The sequence below is a fragment of the Loxodonta africana genome, chromosome 6 (genome assembly GCF_030014295.1).
Source record: "Loxodonta africana isolate mLoxAfr1 chromosome 6, mLoxAfr1.hap2, whole genome shotgun sequence".
NCBI classification, from domain to species: Eukaryota; Metazoa; Chordata; class Mammalia; order Proboscidea; family Elephantidae; genus Loxodonta; species Loxodonta africana.
In genome coordinates, this window is record NC_087347.1 from 49400155 (window position 1) to 49421720 (window position 21566).

Here is a 21566-nt window from a genome sequence, read left to right on the forward strand (position 1 = left end):
CCTACCAGCAACTTCAAGAAAGAAGAGACCTGGTGATCTGTTTCCATAAACATTACAGCCTAGGAGACCCTATGGGTCAGTTCTACTCTTATATAAGGTTATTATGAGTCGGAATTGACTTGATGGCAAGCAGCAACAATAACAACATAAATAAAGGTCTTGAGATTTTGGTGTGAAACACACGAGTTGCACTCTCCCCTACACATCAACTTACAAACAGCCCCATGCACTCTGCAAACAACTGCTCACATCCCACCTCACCACCTGCCTCTCTGGCTTCTGACAGAGACTTAGCTGTTGCTGAGATAGGGGCTGGAGTGACTGCTGCCACCTGGAGGGCCAGTACATTGGAAAGATCTAGCGCTTCATCTTCCAAGAGTCCTCTTTGCATTTCGAGTCACGGTGAGAAGTGTACACTGCCCAGTGCAGTGGCTGACACAAAGCAAGTGCTCAGTAACTGCTGAAAAATCAAGTAAAATGCCCGTGCTTTGTGCCCTGTCTCTGTGGAACCCAATGGACATAGTTGCTCTAAGAGACTGTACACATAGCCTTTAACTTGTTTATTCTTTTCTCCAGTTATAAAAAAACAGTTATTGTCAAGTCAGTTCTGACTCATAGTGACCCCATGTGTGTCAGAGTAGAAATGTGCACCATAGGGCTTTCAATGGCTGATTTTTCTGAAGTAGACTGCCAGGCCTTTCTTCCAAGGTGCCACGGGATAGACTCGAACTTCTAACCTTTCCGTTAGCAGCAAGCACTTTAACCATTTGCACCCAGAAACTCTCTCCAGTTGTCAGAGGAAGCTCTTTCTCCATGATCTGAATGCTCCCTGTCCAGTCAAGGGTCTTCTGGCCTCCCACTAGGCTTTACTTATGCCCCGGCCATTGTGAAAGGGTAGAGTTAGAGAGTGTGGCCCCGGTCAGGTTGTGGGACATAACTGTGACTATGACAAGGGTGAAGATAGGAAATGCAGCTATGAGTAAAGCAGAATTACGAAGGTTTTGCACTAATATCCTCAAATTTAAAATAATGATATTAAAAGAATGTAAAAATTTAAGCCACCTCAACAGATGCCCCCTTCTCCAGCAGAACTGCAAGCTTGCCTCGAGCCTGAGAGCCCTTTTATGCAGAGAGGCTCCCCTCTCCTCCAGGTACCCCCAGACCTAGCGTGCTCCTGTTGATTTTACAGTTTAGGTACCAAAATCACTCGTTAGGGCCCTGGAAGGAGAAAAGATAGGCATTCCCAGTTAAAATGTGAAATTAATTTTCCCTTAGAAGCAACATGGAGACTATTCAAATTCAGCTATATTCTGAGTTAAGTAACTCTTTAGGGGCAATCCCAAGTGCTTGCTAAATTCCACACAGCCCACTTACCAACTGACTTTTAGAATATAATCCTTTGAGAAGTGTTGAGGATTGTGTGTCCCCTACAACACTATTCCTGTTGAATGACTGATTTAAAGGAATGAATTTGGTCAAAAATGAGTCACACCTGGGATCTTATCCATGGGTACTTAATTACCAAAATCGAAAAAGACTTCCTTTTAAGGTACATATCACCAAAGACAACATGATAGCAGAGTTCCAATAATAGCTTGATTTACTATGGAACATTTTATGGATAAATTATGTGACATTTAGCTATTTGGTTTAAAACTTTGTCTTTCGTCAGTTTTTCTGGAAATTAAAGTATTTGTTTTAATTGTCTCTATGAGTGATTTGCCCACGGGAGCAGCAGTCAAGAAATCAAACAACATATTGCACCAGGCAGATCTGCTGCAAAAGACCTCTAAAAAGTAAGACGTCACCTTGAGGACAAAGGTGCACCTGACCCAAGTCATGGTATTTTCAATCACCTCATATGCATGCAAAAGCTGGACAATGAATAAGGAAGAATGAAGAGTTGATGCCTTTGAATTATGGTGCCGGTGAAGAATACTGAATATACTATGGACTGCCAGAAGAATGCACAAATCTGTCTTGGAAGAAGTACAGCCAGAATGCTCCTTACAAGCAAGGATGGCGAGACTTTGTCTCATGTACTTTGGATATGTTATCAGGAGGGACTAGTCCCTGAGAAGGACATCATGCTTGGTGAAGTAGAGGGTCAGCGAAAAACAGAAAGACCCACAACGAGATGGATTGACACAGTGGCTGCAACAATGGGCTCAAACGTAGCAATGATTGTGAGGATGGTGCAGGACTGGGCTGTATTTCATTCTTTTGAACATAGGGTGCTATGAGTCAGAACTGACTTGACCCCACCTAACAACAACAGCAACAGCATAGAAATTTTCTGTGGAAGGTCTTGTTTAATGTATAGATTTATATTTATAATCTTAAATTTTTTATTTGAGTATGAAATGGATTAGTTTTTCATGTAAAGGACATGCTTGTCCCACTAGCATTGAAATAATACTGAAATTCTAGGGCGTTGCTCACTTCTCACTTTTATCCGGCAGCATCATCCCAGGCCCTGAACAGCACCCATTACATCTGTGAGGGCTTATGTGCTAATTTTGGGCTTTTTAGCAAAGTGGTGCCACAACTCTGTTTTTAACCTTTCCCAATGATAGTGGCTTTTTCAGAAAAATTACAACTCTGTCAGAAAGTGTATACAAAATTTATTATTTTAAAGCCTATATTCCTAATGATGCAATGTTAAGTTCCTCTTTCTTCATAAGTGGCCACTGAATTAATACTTTATATTTTTAAAATGTTTACCCATTCCTTTAATCTTCTTATTTTTTAAAGCTATTCTTAAATTCTTTCTTCTTCTTACTCTAACTTTCATTTTCCAACTTTTTGATCTTAGAGTCTCCAAAAGCAACGTTAAAAACAAACTCACTGTATTGAAGTTTGCCCTGGTAATGGCCTAACCAGTCCTTCATTATATTTGAGACTTCGTCTTTTGAACGTGGACCTCTAACAACTTATTATTCAGTAATCTTGATTCCAGACAGGTTTTCTACCGTAATTTGAGGAAAAAACAAAAAAACTTAATTACCTTCTTGTTCCTAAAGTATTTCCTGAGTTCTAGAATGTCTGTTTTAAGTTGAAATACAGTCATGTGCCACATAATATCTGTTTGAGCAATGTCCAACCCCATATACACCGTGGTCCCATAAGGTCATAATAGAGTTCAGTAATACTGATCGGATAATGGGACGTAGCAGATGTAACCGGATGTAGCAAATGCAGCAGCTTCCTGCATGCAACACGTGTATCTTCTGTCTCTTGTATACAAAGCAATTGTGCTGCCAGGTGTACAATGGTACAGCACGTATATAACGTATAAAACGTGTCTTGATAGTCATAATAAATGCCTGTGTTACTGGCTTATGTATGTACTGTACTTTCTATCGTCATTTTAATGTGAACTCTCCCTAATTACAAATAAAAAGTTTACCATATAACAGGGTATGCTTTGACTCATGGGCAGCAACATCCAATCTCATGTATGTGCGTCTCGAGTGTTGTAGCATTCTCTCTCTGTTTAATTTTCTTTAAAAAATATTACCGTGAAGTGTATCCTGGCTCCCAAATGCAGTGCTAGTGATAAGGGCAGCAAGAGGCAAAGAAGAAGTATCAATCTGGAAATGAAATAAAAGGTTATTAAACAATATGAAGGTGGAAAATCAGTGAATGCTATGGCTTGTGATTTAGGCTTGTTTGCACAACGCCCCAATCACATAACGTCCTATTTACAGAACGTATTGTGATTGTGAAAGTTTATTGACGCATAACTATAAAGCCTAAGAAAATACACACACACACACACACACACACCCTTATACCTCATGAAACTTTATTACTGTAGGATTTCTAAAGAAATACTAAAATTTTACCAAGTACTTTGTGGGATATGCACAGAAGAAGGTAATTTACATTGATTATCCCTTTTGGCCCAGAGAGGTTTTCTAAATAACACTCCGTCTTTATATTTACAGATGTTTAGAGTTTCTGCTTCAGAATGATGCAAACCCCTCTATCCGGGACAAGGAAGGTTACAATAGCGTACATTATGCTGCTGCCTATGGCCACAGGCAGTGTCTGGAGTTGGTGAGTAGTTTTTTTTTTTTTTCTTCTCTAACACACACACACAGACCTGAAATTGCTGGTCTTAACTTCTCAACGAATACTCTCACTGCCTAATTAAGTCTTACCACTAGAAATCTCCTTGAAGATATTCTGTGGTAAGCAATTAAACTGTTTCACTTTATGATATGTAATCTGTCTATTCCATTTCTGTCCATCCTAAACTCAGAGCTGACAATTGACTCTTCTACATTAACTTGGGCTGGGATGTTACCCCTGTGTATAAAGACAGTTGGTATTTTTAAAGATGGTTAAAATGCATCAAATAATCTCAGTCTATATTTTTATATTTCAAGTTGCAAACTTCATATCCCAAAGACAATAATAGTGTCGTATGATGACTCATATAACTGTTTGCCTTACGGGTTTGTCATGGTGTTGAGGGCACTGATACTGGCTTGCAGTTCCTACCCTACTGGGCCTCTAATTGCTTCAGAATCTTTATGTTGCAGAGAGAATCTCACATTGGGTAAAACGTTTTCTTCTAAAGCAGTGATTATTGTAGTAGCATAGGCTCCAGGATCAAACTACCTTAACGTTAGAATCCCAGCTTTGTCCCCTTATTATCTGAGCTTGGGTAAGCTTCTTAATCACTCTGAGACAATTTTCCCGTCTGCAAAATGGAGGTCAGTTAGACTTTTGTCATAAGAATGTCAAGGTTTAAGTATCCGAGCCCTGGTGGCACAGTAGTTAAGAGCTCAGCTGCTAATCAAAAAGTCGGTAGTTTGAATTCACCAGTGGCTCCTTGAAAACCCTACTGGGCAGTTCTTCTCTGTCCTATAGGGTTGCTATGAGTCAAAATCGACCCAATTGCAATGGGTATACATGTGAAATACAAGTGTTTAATAAATGTCACATGACTACAAACAAATAAGACATTCTTTTCTGAGATAGCTGTAGGTGAACTGATTTTAGAATACCTTGGAACATAGTACTTATAGTTTAAGAAAAGACATTGACAAGGGCGCAAGCAGAATTTACTGAGATTTCCAAACCATCAAAAATTTGAAATCTATAGTGATCAAGAAACACCTGGGATTTTGGAGTCTGACACTCCCCTATTGGTATAGATCGTGAGATGCAAGCTTAAGTGCCCACAGGGACCAGAAAGGTAAATGAGTGAAGTGAGCCCAGGTGGAAACAGGAGGAGTGGTGGGGATTATGGGAAACAGAGCACATGTTCTGTCTAAACCCAGAAGCTGCTAGTCACTCCAGCTGATTGAGGCCAGGTAACAATGCATGCTCAAGGTTGCCAGATCTCTAGTGTTTCAAGAGAAGCTAGAAATATGGACTTTTTATATGAAACTTCTTGTTTTTAAAACACTGGATGATGGGGGCAGGGAAATGAGGGGTTCATGGCTGAATCTTGCTTGCAGGCCACAATTTTGCACCATTTTTCATTCAGTTATACTAGGATACACTAGGTATCCCAAATTGACTTTTCTCTGGTCCAGTAACAAGCACCACCTTTCCTGACTGGACTCAACTCTTTTCCTTGTCCTTTCAAAAGAAGAAGTTCTACTTTTCAGAGTTATTCAGAGGTGTGTCTAGAGAAACACTTGAACTTCATCAACTTCACAGTCTATTTAGAAAGATAAGAGGCAGAGAGACAGGGAACAGTGGTGTTCGATGTCTACACAGAAATGACTGAATAATTCCCCACCTATTTCATCTATCTTCGGCTTGTTGCTGGTTTCAAAGGGCTTCACTTAGGATTGTCCTTACTGTATTTCTTTTAACTATGAATGTGGGAAAATTCTCACAAAGGTCACCCAGTTTGGAAATAAAAAGTTGATTATTCTAGTGTTGTTTTTTGTTGCATTTATTGGTGAATTGTTCTCGTGGATGCTAAAGATTACCTTGTTTGATCCTTGTGGGTGGCTTTTTTTTTTTTTTTTCTTCCAGTTTTCTAGTTTGGATTCCATCATAGTTCCTGTTCTGTGACTATGTAAAAAAACCACACTAAAAGTTAGTGACTTAAAACAACAATAATTATTGATTATCTTTCACTGTTTCTGTGGGTCAGGAATTCAAGAGAGCAAAGCAGTTCTGGATAAGGGTATCCTAGTAACTGGAGCTGAGTAATCTCCAAGACTTCTTTACTCCTGTGTCTATGGCTTGGGCTAGAAGACTCAAACAGCAGAGGTTTAGTGGGCTTCTCTCTATATATGTGGTTTCCTCACATGGTCTATTCAAGATGGCACTTCCAGAGTAGCTGGTACCTTACATGGTAGCCTAGGGATCCAAAGGCCTCTGTCCCAGGAGAGAAAGAGAGAAAACCCCTATCACTTCCATGATCTAGCTTTGGAAATCATGCAGCGTCACTTCTGCTGCACATAGTGGTTAAGGCATATACCCACAAAATCCAGCCCACATTCAAGGAAAGGTGAAGTAAACTCCACCTTTTAAAGAATTTGTCAAAGACTTTGTGGACTTGTGCAAAATCATAGCTCTGGTCAATGGAAGAAATGGGACCACAAATCAGGACTCCTGATTTCATATGAATTGGCCTAGTCTACCACACCATTCTGACATTCATTGCAGGTTAAAGCCCTACCCCTCTTCCCACCACTACCCTAGGCTTTTAAACATAGAGCAAAAGCTTGGTAGGAATTGGTTAAGATATAAGGACATGTCACTTCTGTCCCCTGACACCGGCAGTGCTATGGAAGCTGGTGTAGACCTATTAGTAAATGTAGCATTATGTTTAGATCCCACATAAGAAAAGCTTTTGGTAAAATGTGTGTGTGTGCGTGTGCGTGTGTGCGTGTGCGTGTGTGCGTGTGCATGTGCGTGTGTGTGTGTGAGGGTTACTGCTGTAACTACCCGTTAGGAGCCTGCTTTCAATATGTACTTAAACTACAGCTGTCTTTAATTGGTTCCTCTATGAAAACCATATGTCATAAATGAACATACACACTTTTATTCAAATTTATTATTGCAGTCTTAATAACTTGTACTGTTTTAAAGTACTTTAATGAGTTATATTTAATCCCATAGTGTCGTAGCTATGAAAATAATTATTTGTCCTATAACACTGTCTTTCTATGTAAATGATACATTGCACATGACTTTTAATATTAGGAAAGCCATTTTGAGACCATTGTTACTGTTTTCCAAGGTAAAGGATTTTCTCTCCACAAGTAGTTTCATAAATTCTGACTGATAATGAAATTACGTCTTCGATTAGATCAGCACGTGTCCTATGTGATTTACAAAGAGATAACAGGTAGAGAAGATAGTGGAAAATTTATTTGCACTATCAGGTGAAAAGGACCAGATTATCAATATAAACTGGTAGGAGTGGCACCACTGTTTGCTTTTAGGAAAGAATCTCAGTGGGCCATTTGTAACACAGATGTGATGGAATTCCCCTCTCATTTTCTAGAATGATTATAGTTGGATTGAAAGTTCTATGTATTCCATTGGAATCCATCCTAAAATTCCTCTTGGGTGCAGTCTGCACTAAACAAAGACCTTAAACAGACTATAAACATTCTTATACTCTGATAGCTCCCAATCAAAACAAAACACAAATGGCCAATCCTGGATTTTCCTCTAGGAGTGGCATCAAAGAGCTAAACTGTTACAGGTATCTTATCCCCACTGCTGGCCCCACCCAACTGTGAGCACATTTGGAAGGAGACCAGGCAGGATCAATGAGTCTGGAAGAAAGGGAGAGGGAATAGGGCCTGTCAATGGGTTTCGGTTTTTTTTTTTTTTTAATATCAATATAAGTGAAGAGGTGTGTTTTGGGGGGAAGGCACCTTCTCTAATTTATGTTCCCTCTCTCTATAAGAACCCAGTACCTCATATTCCTTAAAACTCCCAGTTCCTTCTGTACTAGATATTAGGAAAACAAAACAATTACTCAATGCACTAAGAGGTGAATTTCTAAAACTTTCACCACTGGCATGCCAACCTTCTCCCTCACCTCACAACACACATACCCCAGTCCTCCCTGGGGTCATCACTTAACCAGTTGGTCCTGACTCTGTGCTAGGTGCTAGAGGTGCACCCATGAAAAGACATGCTCTGGAAGCTCTAGACAGCTTATCTCATGAGCCTGAGAGCAGGAACTGTGAAGGAAGACCTTTCTTTACTTCATATCCCCTAACCTATGCTTCTGGCCTATGGAAGGAATATAAAGAGTAATAGTATTTGTCTGTAAATCAGGGCTTTGAAGTGGTTCAGTCCAGTTCAAACCCCTGCTGAGAATTTGCGTTTCTAACAGACCAAGGACTTTGGGAGCTAGAGTAGGATGGAAGAGGATGGGTGGCCATCAGAGCCAGCTGATTTGTGCAGTTGATGAAGTTTGTCTTGGTCCTTCCTCCCATGTAGTTAATTACTGTGATTATGCATATCATTAAATATGTATCATTAATTTTGATGTATCCTTTATTTGACTCTGACATTTAACTTGGTCCATGCATACTTGGCATTCATGGTTTGAGGCTTATGTCTGTGACCATAAGCTCGAAATTTGTAGGCTATATTTTGTATATTCTATCTTGCTATATCAAAAAAGGAACAGAAATTGTGATTTTAGTTATTTTCACTCTGCTTCCCTTATATAGACTTATATTGAGTTAAGTCTGTGAGCAAACAAATTCTGGAAATTGCTATGAATCTCTTAGTCAGGATAGATAGCCAAGGTTCAGAATTCTGCCAAGCCTACCCACTTAAGCCAGTGTTCTTGCCTGGTCTTGATCAAAGATGTATGTAGTCGGTATGGAAGCAAAAATCTGCCCACAAGATGTACTGAGAGCTGCAATCAGTCGTATTCAATTGGGCTCAAAATATCAAAGCAGAGTGTGGGAGGCTTAGCCAATAAAGCATCTTGTGTCTGAATAAAACTGATGTTTGAGTGGAGGAAGGGAGTTGGAAAAGGAGACCTCTAAGTCTCCCTTTTCCTCTATCTGGAATATGATTTTAGTGACTCCGAAAAGAAAAATCAGGGAATCATGCCCCTATTTGGAATATGCGTGTCTATATTGGCATACTGTTTTTCTTTAATAATATTAAAGTTTTGTCTGTAAATCAGAGCTTTGAACTGGTTCAGTCCAGCTCAAACCCTTGCTGAGAATTTGCATTTCTAACAAGTTCCCAGGTGATGGTAATGCTGCTGGTTAGGGACCAATTCTGAACAACCACTAGTAAAGCAGTTGTGGTCAAAATTTATTATACTTAAGAATCACCTGGGGATATTGTTAAATGGTAGATTCTGATTTAGTATATCTAGGGTGGAAATGCATATTTTCAGCAGGGGTATGAATCAGAATGAAATGGTTCAAAGCCCTACTGTGAATATAAAGACCTTTGTGGCTTTGTTATTAAAATGGAAAAAGGTATGTGCCAATATAATTACATAAAGTACCTATAGAAATTTAGAGAAATTTTTTAAAAACTGTAGGCCTCTGATGAAATAGAGTCCAAGATTTTGCCATGCCAAATCATTTGGAATTTGGCTGCTTCCACTGGACCTTTTCCCCTTTTCGCTGTTGCGAGTGAACTTGAGCTTCAGCTGGGAGAGTATGTGGGGATGACAAATGTTCCTGCATGTATGCTCTAGGAATTCCTGGGATTCTCTAAAGACAGAATGAAGACATCAATATCTCAGGCAGCTGAATACTGATATTATGCTGCTTTCAAATAAACTGCTCAATGTTTTGGGCTGTTTCTTGTGTTAGTCACAGGACTTTAAGAAAACCATTACCATCTGGCTTTGAGTATATATACGTATACGTATAAGATTTACTTACATTGGTGAAGTCTAATTATGCTCCTGAAGACTAAGAAAACAGGATTATAGAAGAGGAGTTAAAAACCAGAGGGCACTTAAGTGTTCATTGGAGGACAAGCAGATGAAAACCCAGCAAACTTGAACCCCAGGCCCAAACAAGTCTCTGATGACCTTTTTCTACCCCCAGAGGTACTGCTAAGAGATGGATTGGGGGATATGCATTTTTTTATGACCTCCCAGCAGGCAGTCTTCCAATGGGCAGTGTACTCTGGAAATCTCAACAATAGTGGTCTTGTTTTTTCTTCTCAGCTTTGAAGAAGAGCATGAGATCTTAGGGGAGCTCTCATTAAGGGAGGGGCCTGAGAGGTGGACATGGATATTTTGATGCCACTGGCAGTTCACTCACTACTATGAATATAAATATAAGTCCACAAAGTTTGAATTATAATTTGGATGTGAGTCAATATTCAGAATAGTGAAAGACATATTTTATGACAAAATGTTCTATTTATTTCTTTGTAATATGGCAGAAAAAAATTTTTTAGCTTAAGTATAAATCCACTTGGCATTTGATGAAAGAAACATTCAAAAGGATGTTAAAATAGAATAATTTCAGTCTCACCTGCTGTTGAGGGCCCAGGACAGTGGGGCCATTGCCCAAATTTCAAAGTGAGACACCAGTTTATCAATCCATGGCCCCCTTACTCATTTCTAAGGTCAGCATCGAGGAGAAGTTGGAGATCAGAGGGATGATTTCTTTGGAGACAGCTCTGCTTTGAGGCCCACTCATCTATACAGAAGGAGAAGGGGTGCTTTCTTGACCCAAGCTTAGCGAGAGAAGCTTCATTGAGGCTTCTTGGATATCTGATCTGTGTTCCATGCAATTTAGGGGACACAGTGGACTGATATGTGATAAATCTAAAGGCTGAACAGCTCTGACTAGAGCTTGCTTGCCAAGCAGTTAAATGAAACGAGGGCGGTGTTTGAGAAATAACTCTGCCCCTGCCAATGATGGATCAAAAGTACATGTTTCCTCATTTCTACATGTGACCAAAGGGCAGAGCTGGCCTGAGGTTCTCCTGGGTTGCCTGGAGGAGTGGAGAGACCAAGGATATCTAAAGGGAAGGGAGGAATATAAGCAACCAGCAGAGAAGTGCATTCAACCTGGTAGAGGGAATTATAGGTGAGAGATTGTGTGGTGGGGTGGGGAGGTAAGGAGGGAGGTCATTGGAAAACCTAAGTAAGTATCCCAGGAATAGACAGTTTTAAACATCTGACCCAGTCTGAGGAAATCTCTGCCAGAGGATACCAGTCAGTTAGACTGTCCTTGCCCCATTATGTATCTCCTTTCCCTCTCTCCCTTCAGTCCTGGAGGGGGCAGAGGCAGCCATGAGGGACCAGGAGGAGGAGAAGCCCTAGGCTGGAACACAGAGAAGTCAGCCTTGTCCCCTTGCCCACTGCAACCCTTGGGGGCAGGGGGCAAGGACAAACTTCAACATTAAACAATATTCAAAGCTTGTGATGATTACACTGGAATAGGCATGTTAATTACTGACAGAAGTTTTGTTTGTAACTAAAGTGCCCAGAGATCTTTTTATTATTTGCTGGAGATGCAGGAAAACTAGGGACTTTCCTTCTCAAGTTTTATAAATTCTGTTTGACAGTTGAAGCAAAAATTTAAATCTGAGTTGTTTTAAATGTATATAAGAGGAGGTAGTTAAGATAATTACTTTATAAACGGAGGAGGAAAAATGGATGTAAAAAGAGATAACATTTCTACACGTCACTCAAACTGGTAAGATGACAACAGCAGTAAACTGTGATAAGTTGTAAATATATAGAACAATCACAAAAAAGCTGTACGAAGAAATATACTCAAAAACACTGTAAAAAAATTAAAATGGAACTCTTAAAAATGTTTAAGTAACCCATAGAAAGGCAGGAAAAAGAAAATTGAAACGAAAAACAGAACAAACTGAACGCAATAAACAAGGCAGACTTCAGCTCTAACATCAATAATGACGGTAAATGTAAATGGTCTAAAAACACTGATTAAAAGGGAGAACTGGAAGAGTGGATTTAAAAACATGATCCAACTATATGCTGTCTATAAGAAACTCACTTCAGCTATAATGGTATAGGCAGGTTAAGAGTAAAAGGATGGAAAAAGATATATTATGCAAATACTAATAAAAGAACTTAGAAATGGATAATGGTAATGGTTGAACAACATGTAAGCATAACTAATGTCACTCAATTGTACATGCGAAGAATGTTGAAGAGACAAACAATTTGTTATGTATATATTTACCACACACAAAAAAATCGCATGTTAAATCCTGTGTAAAAATCCTATGTGGTAAAATCAGATAAAGTAAGCTTCAGAGCAAAGAAAATTACTAGAAGCAAAGAGAAACATTACACAATGATAGAAGAGTCCATTCACTAAGAAGACATAGCAATCCTAAATGTCTATGTGCCAAAAACAGAGCTGCAAAATATGTGAAGCAAAAACAGATAGAACTGAAAGGAGAAATACACAAATCCACAATTATAGTCAGAGATTTCAGCACTTTTCTCTCACAGTAACTGATAGAACAGCTAGACAGAAAATCAGGAGAAATATTTTAAAAATTCAATTACACCATCAAACAAAAGAATCTAGTGGACATTTGTAGAACACTCCACACAAAAAAGCAGAATACATTTTTTTTAAAGTTCTCATAGGACATTTACATAGATAGATTATATTCTGGGCTATAAGACAAACCTCAACACATGTAAAAATACTGAAATTATAGAGAATATATTCTCTGATCACAATGGAGTCAAACTAGAAATGAGTAACAGAGAGATACTGGGATAATATTCTTGGAACACTTGGGATGCTTGAAAATGAAACAACCGACTTCTAAATAATCCATAGGTCAAAGAGGAATTCTCATGGGAAATAAAAAAAAAATACATTATACTGAATGAAAATGAAAATACATACAACATATCAAAACTTTGAGACACAGCTAAAGCAGTGCTGAGAAAGAAATTTATAGCACTAAATGCTACATTGAAAAGAGAAAAAGTCTCAAATCAATGATCTAAGCTTCAAAGAGCAAAACAAGCTCAAAACAAGCAGAAAGAAGGAAATAACAAAGAACAGCAATCAATGAAATTAAAACAGAAAAGCAATGGAGAAGAGCAATGAAACAAAGAACTGGTTCTTTGCAAAGATCAATAAAACTGACGAACCTCTAGCAAGATTGATTAAAAAAAGAGAGAGAGAAAACATAGAGTATCAATATCAGATATAAAATAGGGAACATGACAACAGACCCTGAAGACATCAAAAGGATAAGGGAATACTATTTATTAATAACTCTACAGACATAAATTTGATAACTTAGATGTAATGCACCAATTCCTTGAAAAACACAAACTACCACAACTCATGCAACATAAAATAGTTAATTTGAATTTTTATAACTATTCAGGAAATTGACATTGTAATTTAAAATCTTCCAAAAAAGAAATCTCAGGTCCAGATGGTTTCACTGGAGAATTCTTCCAAAAGTTTAAGAAGGATTAACACCAATTCTACACAGTTTTTTCCAGAAAATAGAAGGGGTGGAAACAGTTTCCAAATCATTTTATGAAGCTAGTATTACCCTGATACCAAAACCAGACAAAGAAGGTGTGAAAAAAAGAAAACTAGAACAAATATCCCTCATAAATATAGACAAAAAAACTCCTTAAAATATTAACAGCAGAATTTAACAATATATAAAAAGAATTATACACCATGACCAAGTGGGATGTATTTCAGGGATACAAAACTGTTTCAATATTTGAAAATCAATCAATGTGATCTACTGTATTAGCAGGCTAAAGAAAAATCACGTGATTATTGTCATGGATTGAATTGTGTCCCTCCAAAAATTTGTGTCAACTTGGTTAGGCCATGTGTGGTTGTCCTCCATTTTGTGATTTTCCTATGTATTATAAATCATAATCTCTGCCTGTGGTTAAAGAGGATTAGGGTGGGGTGTAATACCCTTGTTTAGGCCACATTCCTGATCCCTGGGGTGTGGGCTGCACCACCTTTTATCTTTCAAGAGATAAAAGGAAAAGGAAACAAGCAGAGAGTTGGGGACCTCATACCACCAAGAAAGCAACACCAGGAGCAGAGCGTGTCCTTTGGTCCTGGGGTCCCTGCACCTGAGAAGCTCCTCAACCAAGGGAAGATTGAGAACAAGGACCTTCCTCCAGAGCCGACAGAGACAGAAAGCCTTCCCCGGAGCTGGCACCCTGAATTTGGACTCCTAGCCTACTAGACTGTGAGAAAAATTTCTCTTTGTTAAAGCCATCTACTTATGGTATTTCTGTTATGGCAGCACTAGATGACTAAGACAATTATGTTAATCAATGCAGAAAAAGCTTTTGAAGAAATTTAACACCCATTCATGATAAAAGCTCTCAGAAGAATAGGAAAAAAGCTGAACATCCTTAACTTTTAAAGAGCATTTACCTAAGCCCTACAGCTAATATTGTACTTAATGGTGAAAGACTGAATACTTTCCGCCTCAAACTGGGTACAAGTCAAGGAGTTCTGCTTTCACCACTCTTACTCAATATTATGCAGGAAGTTCTACCCAGAGAAATAAGGCAAGAAAAATAAATATTAGACTTACAGATTGGAAAGAAAGAAATAAAACTGTTCCTATTTGCAGATGACATGACCGTCTACATAGAAAACCCTAAGGAATCTACAAAAGAAAAAAATTATAAGTGGGTTCAGCAAGGTCACAGAATATAAGATAAGCATACGAACATCAATTTTATTTCTATATACTGACATTGGCCATGCAGACACTGGAATTAAAAATATAATATCATTTACAATTGCTAAAAAATGAAATGTGGAGCTTGTATGCTGCAAACTACAAAATGCTAATGAAACAAATCAAAGGAGATTTAAATAAATGGAGAGACATTGTGTTTGTGAATTAGAAGGCTTGATATAGTAAAGATATTGTTTTCCCCCAAACTGATCTATACGTTTAATGCAATTCCTATTAAAATCCCAGCAAGGTTTTCTTTTTTTTTTTTGTAGAGGCAAAATTACTCAAAATTTTATATGGCATGACAAAAGAACAAGAATAGGTTAAACAGTTTTGAAAAAGAAGAATAAAGTTGGAATCAGTCTACCCAATCTCAAGATTTATTATATACTTGCAGTAATCAAAACTGTGCAGTATTGGCAGAGGGATAAACACATAACTCAATGGAATAGAATAAAGCACCAGACAAACATGCCCAACTGATTTTTAACAAAGGTGCAAAAGCAATTCAATAAAGGAAAAGTAGCCTTTTCAACAAATGGTGCTGGTGCAATTGAACATTCCTGGGCAAAAAAAGAAAAATCTCACACCTTAGACAAACATTAAATCAAAATGGATCACAGACTTAAATGTAAAACATAAAACAGGAGAAAATCATCACAATCTAGGACTAGGCAAATAGCTTTCACACCTGAAAAAAAAAAAGTTTGATAAATTGAACTTCATCAAAATTAAAATGTTTTGCCTCTGTATATGACTGAAGGGGATATGCAGATGGCAGATAAGCACATGAAGGATGTTCAACATCCTTAGCCAATTTAAACCACAATGAGATACCGCTACACACCTATCAGAATGGCTAAAATCAGAAATAGTGACGACACCAAGTGCTTGCGAGGATGCAGAGAAAGCGATCACTCACCTATTGCTGGTGGCAGTGTAAAATGATAACAGCCACTCTGCAAAACAGTTTGTCAGTTTCTTAAAAAGCTGAACATTCAATTATCGTATGACCTAGTAATTGCACAACTGGGTATTTATCCCAGAGAAATGAAAACTTATGTTTACCCAAAAGCCTATGGATGAATGTTTATAGCAGCTTTATTTTTAAAAGCCAAAAACTGGAAACAACTCAGATGTCTTTCAGTGGGTGAATAGTTAAGCAAACTGTGGTACATCCATAACATGGAATGCTACTCAGCAATTAAAAGGAATGAATTATTGATACACACAACAACCTAGATGAATCTCCAGAAAATTATGCTGAGTGTAAAAGCCAACCCTAAAAGACTGTATACTATATGATTATTGAAATAACAAAATTACAGAGATGGAGAACAGATCAGTGATTGCTGGGGGATAAGAAGGGTGTCATGGTGTGGAAGGTAGTGTGACTATGAAAAGGCAACGTGAGGGATGTATGTGGTAATGGAAATGTTCTGTATCTTGACTGCATCAAGTTATTAGTAGCTTGTATTTGTATCATTACCCTGCTTGTGATATTGTACTAAAGTTTTGTAAAATGTTGCAATTGGGGGAAACTGGGTAAAGGGTTCATGGGATCTTTCTGTATTATTTCTTACAATTGAATGTGAATCTACAGTTACTTAAAATTAAATGTTTAATTATCTAAGGAAAACAACATGTTTAGAAGAAAATGGATATCTTGGCAAATGAAGTTGCTTGGCCCTTAACTGTATTGCTTTAATGAACACCTGATATGGAAATACAGCTCTGCTACTAGATTGTGCATTTTGAGGACAGGGACATTCCCACTCAACTTTTTCTGAAAGGTAGTCTAAGAGAGTGATATAGCTTGTGGATCCTGGAGCCAAATCAAATTCAGATTTTGCTCTTCACTAGCATTATGACCTTGGTTGAATATCTGTGTTCCTTAATTTCCGCATTTGTAAAATGTGCATAATGATAATACCTAATTCATAAGGTTGTTATGTGGATTCTGTAAGTCAATACATATAAAGTGCCCAGCACATAGTATTGGTATTCAGTCAATTCCTGGAGTCTTGTTTGTCACCAGTGCTTTCATTGCAGGTTGGACTTCTTCCTTCAGTTCTTGTTCATCAGTTCTTGATCATATGCTACCTCCTGAAATGGTTGAAGGTCAACCAATTCTTTTTGGTACAGTGACTTTGTGTATTCCTTCCATATTCTTTTGATGTGTCACTTAATATTTTCACCCTAGAAAACCGTTCAATGTTGCACCTTGAGGCTTGAAATTTCTCTTCAGTTCTTTCAGCTTGAGAAATGCCAAGCATATTCTTTCCTTTTTGTTTTCTAAGTCTAGGTCTTTGCACATTTCATTATGATACTTATCTTCTTGAGCCGCCCTTTGAAATCTTCTGTTCAGCTTTTACTTCATCATTTCTTCCTTTCACTTTAGCTGTTTGATGTTCAAGAACAAGTTTCTTCTGACATCCATTTTGATCTTTTCTCTCTTTCCTGTCTTTTAATGACCTCTTACTTTCTTCTTGTATGATGTCTTTGATCTCATTCCACAACTCGTCCAGGCTTCAGTCAGTAGTACTCAATGCATCAGATCTGTTCTTGAGATGGTTTCTAAATTCAGGTGGAAAACGTTCAAGGTCATACTTTGGCTCTTGTGGACTTGTTTTAATTTTTTTCAGTGTCAACTGGAACTTGCATATGAGTAACATGCAACTTGAACTTGCATATGAGTTCCAAAGTTGGACCCTGTCCTTGTTCTGACTGATGATATTGAGCTTCTCCATTATCTCTTTCCACAGATGTAGTCAGTTTGATTCCTGTGTATACCATCTGGTGAGGCCCATGTGTATAGTCACAATTTATGTTGTTGAAAACAGATATTTGCATGCAGAAGTCATTGGTCTTGCAAAATTCTATCATGTGATTTCCGGCATCATTTCTATCACCAAGGCCATATTTTCCAACTACTGTTCCTTCTTATTTGTTTCCAACTTTCACGTTCTATTCACCAGCAATTATCAATGCATCTTGATTGCATGTTTGACCAATTGTAGACTGCAGAAGCTGGTAAAAATCTTCAATTTCCTCATCTTTGACATTAGTTATTGGTGCATAAATTTGAATGATAATCGTATTAACTGGTCTTTCTTGTAGGTGTATGGATATTGTCCTATCACTGACAGCATTGTACTTCAGGATGGATCTTGAAATGTTCTTTTGATGATGAATGCAACACCGTTTTTCTTCAATTTGCCATTTCTGGCATAGTATACCATATGATTGTTCAACTCAAAATGCCCAATACCAGTCCATTTCAGCTCACTAACATCTAGGATATTGATGTTTGTACGTTCCATTTCATTTTGAATGACTTCCAGTTTTCCTAGATTCATACTTTGTACATTCCACGTTCTCATTACTAATGGATGTTCGCAGCTATTTCTTCTCATTTCAAGTCATGCCACGTCAGCAAATGGAGGTCCTGAAAGCTTGACTCCATCCACATCATTAAGGTCAACTCTCCTTTGAGGAGGCAGCTCTTTCCCAGTCATATTTTCAGTGCCTTCCAACCTGAGGGCCTTATCTTCTGGCACTGTATCAGACAATGTTCCACTGCTATTCATAAGCTTTTCACTGGCCACTTTTTTCAGAAGTAGGTCCTTCTTCCTAGTCCATCTTAGTCTGGAAGCTCAGCTGAAACCTATCCACCATGGGTGACCCTGCTTGTATTTGAAATACCAGTGGCATAGTTTCCAGCATCATAGCAACATGCAAGCCACCATGGTACAACAAACTGATAGATGTGTGGGGAATACCAATTGAGATGTTTCAACAAACAGATACAGCACTGAAAGTGCTCTACTTGTCTATACCAAAAAAATTAGAAGACAGCTACTTGGCCAACTGACTGGAAGAGATTCATATTTGTGCCCATTCTAAAGAAATGTGATCCAGCAGAATGGGGAAATTATCAAACAATATCATTGATATCACATGCAAGTAAAATTTTGCTGAAGATCATTCAAAAGCAGTTGCAGCAGTATATCAACAGGGAACTGCCAGAAATTCACGCCGGATTCAGAAGAGGATGTGGAACAAGGAATATCATTGCTGATGTCAGATGGATCTTGGCTGAAAGCACAGAATACCAGAAAGATGTTTACCTGCATTTTATTCACTATGCAAAGGCATTTGACTATGTGGATCATAAAAAATTGTGGATAAAATTACAAAGAATGGGAATTCTAGAACACTTAACTGTGCTCACGTGGAACCTGTACATAGGCCAAGAGGCAGTCATTCAAACAGAACAAGGGGACACTGTGTGGTTTAAAATCAGGAAAGATGTGTGTCCGGGTTGTATCCTTTCACCATACTTATTGAGTCTGTATGCTGAGCAAATAATCCAAGAAGCTGGACTATATGAAGAAGAACGGGGCATCAGGATTGAAGGAAGACACATTAACAACCTGCAATATGCAGATGACACACGTTGCTTGCTGAAAGTGAAGAGGACTTGAAGCACTTATTGATGAAAATCAAAGACTACAGCCTTCAGTATGGATTTCACCTTAACATAAAGAAAACAAAAATCCTCACAACTGAAGCAATAAGCAACATCATGGTAAACAGAGAAAATATTAAAGTTGTCAAGGATTTCATTTTGTTTGGATCCACAATCAGTACCCATGGAAGCAGCAGTCAAAAAATCAAAACACGCTTTGCGTTGGACAAATCTGCTGCAGAAGACCTCTTTAAAGTGTTCAGAAGCAAAGATGTCACTTTGAGTAATAAGGTGCATCTGACTCAAGCCATGATGTTTTCAGTTGCCTCAGATGCATGCAAGAGCTGGACAATGAATAAGGATGACAGAATAATTATTGCCTTTGAATTATGGTGTTGGCAAAGAATATCGAATATACCTAGGACTGCCAGAAGAACGAACAAATCCATCTCGGAAGAAGTACAGCCAGTATGCTCCTTAAAAGCGAGGATGACAAGACTTCGTCTCACATACCTTGGATGTGTTATCAGAGGGACCAGCCCCTGGAGAAGGACATCAGGCTTGGTAAAGTAGAAAAAAAAAAAAAAAAAAGTAGAGGGTCAGTGAAAAAGAGGAAGACTCTTGTCTTAGGCTGGGTTCTTTAGAGAAGCAAAACCAGTGTATAAATATATAGAGAGATTTATACCAAGAAATGGCTAACGTGGTTGTACAGGCTGGAACATTCCAAGTCCATGGGTCAGGATAGAGGCTTCTCCTGATTCATGTAGCTGCAGAGGCTACGTGATTGGCAGGTCAGAGAGCGGGGCTCTTTCTCACAGGCTGGGAAGTTCGATGAGTCCCAAGATCAGCAGGCAAGACTGCAGGTAAGTTCAAGTCCCAAGAACCGAAGGTCAGACAAACAGGAGCCAGCTGCAGGATCCAGCGTGAGCCAGAATGGCTGCTTATGTTCGATGCAAGCCACACACCCAACCAAGAAAACTTCCTTTCAACTGGTTGGCTACTCACAGCAGATCCCATCATGGGGTGATCACACATGAGATCTCAACATCAAAGTGATCACGACAGTATACAACTCCCAAAACACTGAGAATCATGGCCCATGCAAGTTGACACACAATCTTAACCATCATAACCCTCAACAAGATGGACTGACACAGTGGCTGCAACAATGGGTGGCTCAAGCATAACAACAATTGTGAGGATGGCACAGGACTATGCAGTGTTTCATTCTCTTGTACATAGAGTTGCTATGAGTTGGGACCAACTCTATGGTACCAAACAACAACAAAAACAGCACATAGTAAAACATTAATGTCTTTGCATCTCTAACATCTAACAGCATCTGACATTCAGTGGGCACTCTGTTAACGTTTTTTTACTGAAGTGGGTTGATACAAAAGCTTAGAATTTATAATATTTTTTTCAGAAGAAAATTTAACTTTTGATTACTTTACACTTTTAATATGAAAATCATCCTGCCTTCCCTAAAGCATACCGTACCCGTTGATGTCTTGTTGATTCTGACCCAAAGAAGCAGGCAACAAGTGCTAGTACAACCAAAATAGTGAAGCCAGCCTTGGATCAAACATTGACTTTGAATAAGCCCTTAGTTCATTTATCTATGTGTGTGACCTAAGAGGTAACTTTAACTACACTAACTTTTAGAAAGACAGCCTTATCCAAAACTCAGTGCACACAGCTTAACTGCCCAGGCCCACTCACCTGCACACTCAAGATGTCTGCCACAACATGGGCTCTGGCAGTGGGTCTTCTAACTCTTTTCTCCAGAAGGAACCTTCCAAATGTGTATCTCTCACTCACTGTCTCCCAGGATGCACAGCCATCTATCAAATTGTCTTATGGTCATCTCTATCCAGAGGATCAGTTAGAAACTATGTCATCTTACAAACTTTATGGCACCAAAGCTCATGGAACTTTAGCCAACAAAATGAGTCCGTCAGACTCTTATTCCTTAAAGGAATTGATCCTTCCAACAAAACCAAACAAAAAAACAAATCCTAGTATCTTTCAAGGCCTTTGCTCATGACAAAGAAACTTAAAAACCTTGCATATTATTTTTAATAAAATCATAGTAATGAACATTCTTTCAAGCATGTTGCACTAGCCCTCTGTCTGCATCATCTCATTTAATTCTCACAACAGCACGGTGAAGGACCTACTATTATGATCCATATTTTACAGGGAGGTATCCTACAGTACAAGGCAATTAAGTAACTTGCCCTGGTCCATACAGTTGGCCTAATGGAGAGCCAGGATTGAAACCCAGGTCTGTCTGACTCCAAATGTTCTGAGATTTTAACCATCGTGCCGTACTGTCTTTAGGGAACTGGAAAATCCCAGAATTTTAAAAGACAAAGCTATCTCAGAGCATCTGAATTCTTCATCAGCTGAGACATAG

At 38.6% G+C, this 21566-nt stretch overlaps 1 protein-coding gene across 4 annotated transcripts in view; it reads left to right on the forward strand.

The window, feature by feature from the left end:
* ANKRD44 (ankyrin repeat domain 44) overlaps window positions 1–21566 on the forward strand; it is a 373968-nt gene that overhangs the window by 271410 nt on the left and 80992 nt on the right. For all 4 annotated transcript variants that reach the window (XM_064286864.1, XM_064286862.1, XM_064286865.1 and 1 more), the window contains one exon: window positions 3951–4062. In XM_064286864.1, coding sequence (XP_064142934.1) covers window positions 3951–4062 — 112 coding nt within the window. The remainder of the gene's footprint in view (window positions 1–3950; window positions 4063–21566) is intronic.